Consider the following 10,346-nt stretch of genomic DNA (forward strand, 5'->3'; position numbering starts at 1 on the left):
TTTTCATTACTACAAACTATGCATGATGAATGATCACTTTCATAGTTATTGAACCGGCCACAGGAGGAACAAGTCAAACTGTTTGCATATTGTTTTAGCTGCCAAGTCATTAAAATCCTCCAGTGATGAGCTGAAGCTCGACCCCCGCACATCTCTGGAGACTTTTCCTTAAGTTGGGAAATCCAGGAGAGCAGAATGAATATGCATCCGTAAATAAGGCCCTAACAAAAATGTGACAGCTTTCATTAAAGGGTGAGTGGTTGCTCTGTTGCGCGCTTGGCAGAGCTGACAGTGGGTGACCCCGTTCAGAAGAGGTTTTGCACTGTGCAGCATAATTTCCCATTACTACATGTCACACCTGCTGCCAAGGATTCCCACGGGAGAAACAAGACTCACACACACACACACAATGACACGTAGAGATGATACACACCCATGCAGCACCCATCACCCCAAAACCCAGCTACACACTCTGGCGCTCGGCCAAGAGAGCTCCCTTTCACGACAACCTTCACCCACCTCCACAACTAGGCAGTTACTCAAGAGGAAAAGCCACCTAAACGACGCTGATGAAACAGCTTGCCACACAGCAAAGCAGGAAAGTTTTGGAGCCTGGGGAAACACCCTTCATCCTTTATGACATTACAAAACTGTGTGACATGAACCCAGGCGTCCCACAGAGGCACGTCCTTGCAAAGGCTTATGGGAATTGTAAGCTGTTGCTGACACACTTCGGCCACGGCCCTGACCTCCTCTGGTATGTTTCACCGAGACAATCTAATAAACATCCGGATGAGATTGTATCACATGATTCATTGTTAGTAGTTATTTAAACGTTTCCTAGCAACAAAGTTAAGCAGTTGATTTTTCCCTTCTAGAAAATTAGGCTTGTCATTTCTAGAAGCCGCAAAGAGTCTTCAGAGATCATCTTCACGTGGCATCAAATCAATCACACTTTAGGATGACACAATTCTCGAAATTCCTCAAGTATTTTCATTGTTTATTGATTCAATTGTTCTTATCGAAAAGCACTGATAGAAACACAAACACAAAGCAAATGTACTTTTATTGAGCACAGTTTTGAAGTACTTGTCGTTTTTTTTGCTTTTAATTTACTTTAATTTCTAACTTGAATCTATTTTTTAACTATAGTTACAAGTTATCTCACATAAGGATTTAACTTGCAAAGATGTGATCCATTTTCTAAATATGATACAAAAACTAACGAGCTATTTATGAGGCAATTAAAATTCACTCAAACGATCAGCAGCAAGTACTAACATTTAAATACATTAATAATCCAATAGTACACTTCTACTAAAAGTGCTTTATCATTATTTTACTTCAAATACTTCTATACTTTCATTTTAGGACATGTTTGAATGCACAACTTGTACTCCATACTTGTAATGGAGCATCTTAGTGTGTTTTTTAGATTTAATGATGTGAATACTTGAGACCCGAAAAACTGCACCACCGTTGAGTTTTTTCAGGAGCATGCTCAAAGCAGAGGAAACTGCATCTGAAACAGCAAAGTGTTCTCTTCCCACTGTAGATGTATGTCGTTGCCTCTAGAGGAAAAAGCATGTCATACTATGTGTTCAAATTGTTTGTTGAACTGGACTTTTTGTGCAAGGTAGCTTTTATGATTCCAGCCAGCTGTGTGGCTGCCTCAGCTTCATCGCAGTGGTGGGAAGCCGACGGGACTTTGGGAAAGCTTTGCCTCCTGCAGCGCTGGCTCAGAGGACATCTGAAGCCCAGAGGACTCGGCGAGGGAGAAGCCAGTCATGGAACAGATGAGCGTTCAGCTCGGAGAACACGAAGAGAGCAGCAGTTTGAGGAGAGGTAACAAGGATGTAACAGCTGGAAACAGGTTAGCGCTGTCAGCCTTAAAGTTTAAATTCACTAATTGGCATGGGATTACATTTACACTTGTATGTTATTCCACCTTTGTTGTTGTCTTGGTATTATGTGCAATCAAGAAAAAATATTGATACAATTGACTATCGCGATCTTACATTTTGCGATACCATATCGATTCTCAAAAACAATGCATCAAGTATTTCTGTGTCATTTTCTATTCTAGCTTCATTTAGACATAAAGAGTCCTTCAGCACTCTTTCATTTTGTATCTAAATCAGGGGGGTCAAACTCAATTTCATCGCGGGCGACATTAGCATTATGGTTGCACTCAAAGGGCCGGTTGTAACTCTCAATCTCAATCTTTATTTATGTATATAGCACATTTAAAACCACCTCAGTTGACCAAAGTGCAGGGCACAAATATAAAATAACACAATAGGAGTAAAATAATAAAACAATAATGAACAACAAGATAAAAAGCACAATAACTATTATTGAACTTCATAATAAAGTCTAGGGAAATGTTCAGTGTGCATGTCACAAAATGAGATGCATTGTGGGACATGTAGTTTATGTACAACGTGCTTCTGTAAAGCGGCATTCAACAGTGTAATAAACATATTATATTCTTTGCAAGCTCTTGGGGGCCACATAAAATGAAGTTGAGGGCCGGATTTGGCCCCCGGGCCTTGAGTTTGACACCCCTGATCTAAATGATTAAAATGTTGCACAAATGTAGTGCAAGGGTGTTGAATGCTAAATGCTAATTATTTTCCCACTGTTACGAATACTGTTATTCAGATTGAATGCATATGGTGGTTTGTTATGGAGCCCTACATGTATAATTAAAAATAGCAATATACTGCCTTTCTTACAATGTATTGCAATATATTTTATCACAACGCGTGTATGAAACGTTTGGTATCCCCATTTCCTAAATCATACAAATATAAATATGTTATGATATGACCCCCTTCATGGTCGAAGGTAATGCAGCAACATTAATAAGCGAAGCAAAAAGCAAAGACTTTGTTCACTGTGATGTATAACTTGGGCATTTGGAGCATGTCTTTATAGTCCATAAAGTCTTGTATTTATTTAGAAGTGCACATTTTGATGAGTATAACACATCCTTTAACGTTTCAATACTTCTCATTATTGTCATGGCACTGTTCCCACTGTTGTCTTGGTACAGTACTCATCTTCAGCCAATAACTCCGATGACATTTAGATCCTACTGTGAGAATAATGGTTTGAATCAAGAACATCTTAACCAACGACTGGAGAAAACACGTTTTGAATAGGAATTAGAGAAAGAGAACATGGCCGTAATTGTGGTTCAACACATTTGCTTTAAGCTTCCTGTGATGAGCAGGTTAAGTGGGGTGACAATAATACTTTGGTAATCAAAGACAATTTACCACACTATAATTCCAGCGAGGGGCAAAAGTTCAACAAATTACATTTAAGGCAAATGAAAAAGTAAGCCATGCAAACTAGTTCAAAGAGAAAACAGGAAATGCGTTTGTAAAAACACATTTCGGGTAATTACTTAAGTAACTCCCCCGTAACGGTTCTTCAGTTTATTTTAAAATGTAAATTAGTGTGTGCTCACAACTGCATGCATCCAGGCATCAAGAGTAAATTGTGCTTTTTTTTAAGGTACCTGTAATTGAAATAACTCCAGAACAAATTTGTATAAAATGTTCAATTCATTAGCAGTGAATTCATGAATCATGAGCAATTTGCCTTCCTCCAGTCTCCTCACACATGTCTGATGCTAGAATGTTCATTAAAGTGGGAAAATAATGCAAATTAATTTCCAAAGAAAATCTAGGCACAAAGTAATTATGTAAAGCAACTGGAAGCTGCTCAGTGTGACAGCCTGACCCTCTCATGGGTGCTGAGACAAATACGATGTGAGCCTTCATCAAGCGCGTCATGTTTCTGTGTTAACCACACCGTTACCTGCCGAGCATCGCTCCATCTCTCAGTCCATCTACATTCAGAGCGCTAAGCTGTCTGCTTCACACACTGCCACCTTTCTAATGATCAAAGAGGTCATCTGTAGACTTAAGCTACACCTGTCACTCAACTTGCACAAACTGTCAATCAACGTCCAACACTTCCTCTGCATCCCTCGACAATACCCACTAGGCTCTGTAAATCCAAGTGGTTGTACTAAAAGTCTAAAAACTGTTTTTAAGGCAACATCAATGAATTTCAAAGTATACACATTTAAAACTTTCAAATATTTGTTAATTCATTCCATGACTCATGTGCAATTAGATATTAATGCCCTACTGACGTTTGCTTTTGACTTTTTGTATGCCTTAGAGGTCTTTTTATGTCAATTTGGCCAGCTATTTATAGCCAATTACCCTGCATGGACCTACCGAGGAGAGGAGAATGGATGAGGATATTTAACAACTCTTTGTATCTCTTCCTCCTGGCTGTGTGGTGCAGCTCAGAGTCCCTCCTCTCAGCATCAGAGACGGATTGATAGATAACGCTACTCAAGCAAAAGATTTGCCCCCCACTAACATTCAGCATGTCTGAACAATGCATGCATTCTGGCACTGACACTAAGTATTATGATAATGTAGTGCTCAGTGGAATGATGGATGTTAAACAGCACGACCTGGCTGCACAACGCTCGACAAGCACTGCGTCCGCCAATAGTGTCAAGTCATCCCACGCGCTGCAGAAGGCTCCCTGACGACGCACAAACTATCAAATCGACATTAAAGGCAACAGCGTCTAACAGCTACGAGGCTCATCTGTTAAAAGACAAACCCTTTCTGAGTGGATCATGCAGCTACACTAATCCACTGAGGTGTACAGGGAAATATGAAACACAGAATTCCCCAGATATTTAGAAGAGTCCCAGGAGATCCCCGAAAGGCCCAAAGTTAGAAGTCACAAAGCATAACACATCTGTTGGAAGTGATGCAGCACAATCCACATGAATTAATCATGAGCAAACATGACATGTTTTGATCTGCCCTTAAATCCATAATTATGGTGCGATTCTGTGTCACAGGACTCGGGCTGTAAAATAAGGTAGTGCTGCAAATCATCCATTAGACACGCTTTACTAACTGATGCCAACAGCCACATCCTCTATCCAGAGCAAATCAAATCTCAAACACAAATTGGGCTCAAAGAGGGGTTTCAAAGTCGTAGTCAAAGTAAATGTATGGCAATGCATTAAATCTTTATGAACTTTATGTTTTAAGGGATCGTGGAGCCAATGTGATTATATCCCCCCCTCCTCCTCCTCTTACTACACACACACACACACACACACACACACACACACACACACACACACACACACACACACACACACACACACACACACACACACACACACACACACACACACACACACACACACACACACACACACTATTCGCTCTGCTGTGAAGAATGTTTGTTGCTGTGTATGATAAAAATGTGATTTGAATTTGTTGCAACATCGGGATCCTCCTGGGATTTTGGCATAATAACTATTCATTGGCATATTATGTGTTTGTGAAGCAAATAGAAAACAGACTATTTTTCAAATACATGTACTGTGGACAAAAGATTATTGCAAAACCATGTATAAGATAGAGCCAGAGGGAGAGAATGAAGCAGTTACAATACTTTTCTGTGTAGATTAATCCCATTCATCCAGGCACAACAACACAAGGTTAGAATGAAACTATGTACTGGGCTGTTAGATGTTCAGTGTGTGAAGTCGTGAAGATATTACAACACTCGTCCGAGGGATTTCTACTGGATGGGATCAACTATTCTCATATGACATGATGATGTGCAAAACCCAAAGAGGTTTAAATGATGCCTCTTATTCGCCATCCAGGATAAATAATGAAACCCTTTGGATAAGTAGCACAACATCCTCAACATTAGAACGAAAATACTTTAGGTTTGTTTTACTTCAATGTGTGTTTTGACACATTCCTTTATATGTTGAGCAGTCCATTATCAGACAGGCAAAAAAAAAAAAAAAAAAAATGGTGTCTGATCCCACCCACAAACTCCACCCAGAATTCCGGCTCCTACCTTCTAGTAGAATATCCAGGGTTCCCAAGAGCAGGCTGAACCGCTATAAGCACTCATTCCTACCTATGTCCATTAAGCTTCATAACATTCACATGAACTGAAATGTAGTCAAATGTAATGAAATGTACTTTTTAAATGTTGGCCATGAGGGTTGTGCAATATGTCGCCATTGTCAGTATGTTTGTTCAAACGGCGTATGACTGATGATATGTGTATGTCTCTTAATGTCTACTATGTTTGTATATGTACATGTATGCGGAATAAATAAATACAATAAAGTATATCGTATCGTATGTGATGGACCACCAGCAACATTAAAGTCATTTGACTCTTTACAGTAGGTATCCTCTTAAACCCGCAATAGCTCTTTATATGTGGCCTTATTATTTGGAGAAGCAAAAATAAAGTAAATCATCAAACTTTGAGCTGATTTGGAAACGTATTAGCAAACAGTTGTTTATGTATACATCTAGCAGAGTCAAAGGATTGGGATTTAAATTCATTTGGATTAGCGTTTCTGGCCACCTGATGAATGTTTGTTGAGTTCTCAGTCTCACTTTAGCTCTGTTTTTAGTCTTCGTATCTCCTTGGGAAAATATATGGATGATCTAATATGTTCATCAGCTCGTCTAACATTGTGTAAAAGGTAAATGCCTTTGGGTTCATCATCAAGTGTGACCCCTTTAACAAAGAGGTAGTGATTCATCATGAATATCAAAGTGTGGTTTTCCCTCTAACATGTGTTTTTAATTGACATAATGCAGAGGCAGTTAAGTGCCATCTGATTTCTGATCCATCTCTATTTATATTTATGAGCTGGATTTAGCCCGGAGATCTATGAGTGTTAAATTATATTCTAACTGGAATTGTAATGCTATGCTTTGAATATAAAACTTTAACACACAATTTAACTTCATTGTCAATGTCAGATTTAATATCCCAATTGACTTTAGTAGGTTAAAAGGAGAGCAAAGGTTTGAAAGTACAGCATGACCACATTTTATGTGAATAATATTATTAGAATTGTAACATTGTGTCGGCCTGTTTTTAAAGAGGACTTACAATAACATTTCACACTGTAACACATCACATTGATGACGTCTGTGTGATTCGCTTGAAGCTGCGGACTGTAGCCAGTAGGTGGGCTTTGAGATGGGGTTGCAAATTAAATCACAATTCAATGAAACGTTATAAGTCTACTGATGTAGAACACTGCTGTGCTGTACTGACCTTGGTGCAACCCAAAAACTTTGAGTAATTAATTTTACCTTTAATTCCCCTACAAAAGCTTTCCTCGATTTCAGATTGGACCTTTTCCCAGCTCTCCTTGAAAACACAGCACATGATACAATACACCTTGTTGTTTTGTTAACACTCCTATTTTCCTTCTCTTGTAATGTCTTGTTTCAGTCTACAGGTATCACACATGGACGCAGCAGGAGGCATGAACACGGTTGAGGTGAGTGGCCAATAAGAAAGACTCATCCCTATAATGCATTGGTGAAATCGTATTAAAAGTTCATGCTCGTGCTCCCAAAGTGACTTTGAATGTCATGCGGGATGAAGTGGGCATAATGCATGCATCAGAGTGGCCTTGGTGGAGTATGATTTGAACGGGCATGCGGTAGAACAGGATTATCCGTCCCGAGGCAGCCACCCTCCAGAGTGTTGACATTCAGGGATGGTCGAGGACAGGCGTAAACAACATGAACATCAGAAATATTGTTTTAATCGATCACCGCGCTCTGAAGAGGAGCACGGGAGAGGAGGCACCAGCGACTGATGGCTGGAGGAACAGGTGGTGCATGGAGACCTTCGGAGGCTACACACACAAGAAATCCACGCTGAGCCAACATTCAATTCTCCCACAAGAGCGCTTGACTTCCGCCGATCAATAGGATCATGAACTGTAGCCACTGACTAACATATCATACATAATTTGCCTGCATTGATAATAGGTTCGGTTTCACTGAGTGAACTGCAGGGGAATTCAATATGTGTGTGACTCTCTCTCGTGTTTTCAATTGTATCTTACAAAATAATTTGGAGCCATCTACAAAATATAATGTATCACAAACAGCAGCAGCAGCAGCTAATATAAAACCATACTTAAGCTGATATTAAAGTGTGGGACAGCCTGCTTATGAGGACACTGATAGTGCTGGAAATGTGACCTTATTGCTGCGTTCCAGTCCAATAAAATGCAGGTTAAAAACACTACTAAATACAGGCTTTAAAAGTCACACATTGTATTAATAATAGTAATAATACTTACTTTTGTTATTACATTGTAATTATTGTTCAATGTTTCTTCCATCACAAAATAATCGACTAATAGAAACACTGGTGAAATTCAAAGCTTGTAAAAAAAAAAAAGTAAATGAAAATGTGGTCATTTTATTTACCTTAAGGTTTTATTCTTTTATAATTGCATCACAATTAAGTGTACACATGTAATAGGATTAGTGCATATAAGTTGTGTCTAGAGTTGGACTTTGATGTATTGGATTTTTTTTTTGTTTAACTAAAACGCCCTCCAACAAAAGCCCCACTCTAGCATTCACCATTATAACAATCATTATAATTGATCCCTGACTAATTACTAAGTGAACACTAATCTCGCCCGGTTTGGACAATGGGGGTGACAGCGGGGTGAGGACAGAACAAGAAGACGATGCACGCTGGATCCCAGGCTCTACTATTATCCTGCTTTGTACTTCCTGACTGCAACCCGCCCACGGAGCAGCATTACAATACAGCTGCCGCGTATTTTCCACAGATAATGACGTCCGAAAAGTACGCTTACATATTATCCCTCTGAAAGGTCAAAGCAGCATGCCAGCACAACCACCTTAATCACGGATGCTTATTGCTTGATAATGGTTCGCACTTGCCATCTCCCATGCGAGCATTTTATTTATCTCGCGTAACAACCAGCACACTGTGATGCAGATTTTTTGTTTTTTTAGTTGTGAAGATATTTCTGCATCTGAAATAACACTTGCCTGTCCCGCCCCCCTTTAACTGGGATGCTCCGCACATGAGATTCAATGTAAACACACAAAGGCGTTTTCAGCTGTAGTATTCACGTGGATCGGCTGGACGCGTTACAATTAACCCTGCACTTCACTTCCACGTGTTTTCCCTCTCACGCCTCATATATGTGCGTATAGCCTGTGTGTGTGTGTGTGTGTGTGTGTGTGTGTGTGTGTGTGTGTGTGTGTGTGTGTGTGTGTGTGTGTGTGTGTGTGTGTGTGTGTGTGTGTGTGTGTGTGTGTGTGTGTGTGTGCGTGCGTGCGTGCGTGCGTGCGTGCGTGCGTGTGTGTGTGTGTGTGTGTGTGTGTGTGTGTGTGTGTGTGTGTGTGTGTGTGTGTGTGTGTGTGTGTGTGTGTGGCGGCTCCACGGGGCACCCACTCTGTCCCAAACATCTGTACATTAACATACTTTTCATCCCCCCGAAAAACTGAATTGGGACGCTGTCTGATTTCTTGCTCCCCCTCTCCTTGAAGGCTAAAACAAAAGTAAAGATATCAAAATAACCAACCTTTATGCATTCCCGTAAACCTGTCTTTCAGTACAGTGAGTTCGTATATCTTTCCGAATTCCTCAAACAGGGGTTTCAGGTCCTTTTCCTCCAGGTTTCTGGGAATCTGCCCGATGAAAAGCTTGATGGCGTCGTGGTCCTTCATTGGAATGGTGTTCTGGCCGATGCTGAGCCCGTTCATCCTGCCGGCGCTGTTCGTGGTGCTGAATCCATTCTCTTGCTGCACTCCGTTTGCAGTGACTGTAGCCATCTTTCCTCAATGGGCCGGCGAGCTGCTCTCTCTCTCCCTCTCTCGCTCACTCTCTCTCTCCTCTCTGTAGTCAACTGCACAGTGCACACTCCCCCCCCTTGTTATATCTTCCTCACTCCTCCTCCTTCTCTCCTCTCCCTTAACAGCCTCCTTGTTTGGAATCAGCCTTATTTATTTTGCTTATGCTTTTTGTGTTTTCATTTGTGTTTCTTCTTTCAACCACCCCCTGTCCCCCCGACTGCTTCAACTCTGCCCGTGACGTCAACTCGTACACTTATGCACAGACCACGCCCACTGCCCAATTTGCATAATGAGCGCGGCCGAGGGCCAATGAGATAGCAGGATGACTGAGGGCCCACAGGGCAGAGTGAGAATATAAACATTTGTGTAGGGTGGAAAGCTTGGGAGATTTAAACAGTGTGAATGTGCGATGGCAGCATTAGTGCTACTCTTCTGCTTGTGTCAGGTCAATTCGTTTATTTAGGCAACAAAGCAAATTTGGGGCTCATTGTTGGAGGGGATAGTAGCTTTGTAGAGCCCCTGTTAAACGTGTTGTGAAGTTAAACATGCATATGTTAAAATATCTAAAGCATCTGGTAATCAGAATTAAAACATTTG

The 10,346-nt window shown here is 40.7% G+C and overlaps 1 protein-coding gene across 20 annotated transcripts in view; it reads right to left on the bottom strand.

The window, feature by feature from the left end:
• celf6 (CUGBP Elav-like family member 6) overlaps positions 1–9,887 on the bottom strand; it is a 144,037-nt gene extending 134,150 nt beyond the window's left edge. For 11 of the 20 annotated variants that reach the window (XM_079666054.1, XM_079666053.1, XM_079666050.1 and 8 more), the window contains exon 1: positions 9,479–9,887. In XM_079666054.1, coding sequence (XP_079522180.1) covers positions 9,479–9,728 — 250 coding nt within the window. In that variant the 5' untranslated portion in view covers positions 9,729–9,887. The remainder of the gene's footprint in view (positions 1–9,478) is intronic. The other 9 variants (XM_079666044.1, XM_079666042.1, XM_079666041.1 and 6 more) reach the window with 5 other exon arrangements.
• Between the last annotated feature and the right edge of the window lie 459 nt (positions 9,888–10,346).

Source organism: Notothenia rossii (genome assembly GCF_949606895.1).
Source record: "Notothenia rossii genome assembly, chromosome: 2".
NCBI lineage: Eukaryota > Metazoa > Chordata > Actinopteri > Perciformes > Nototheniidae > Notothenia > Notothenia rossii.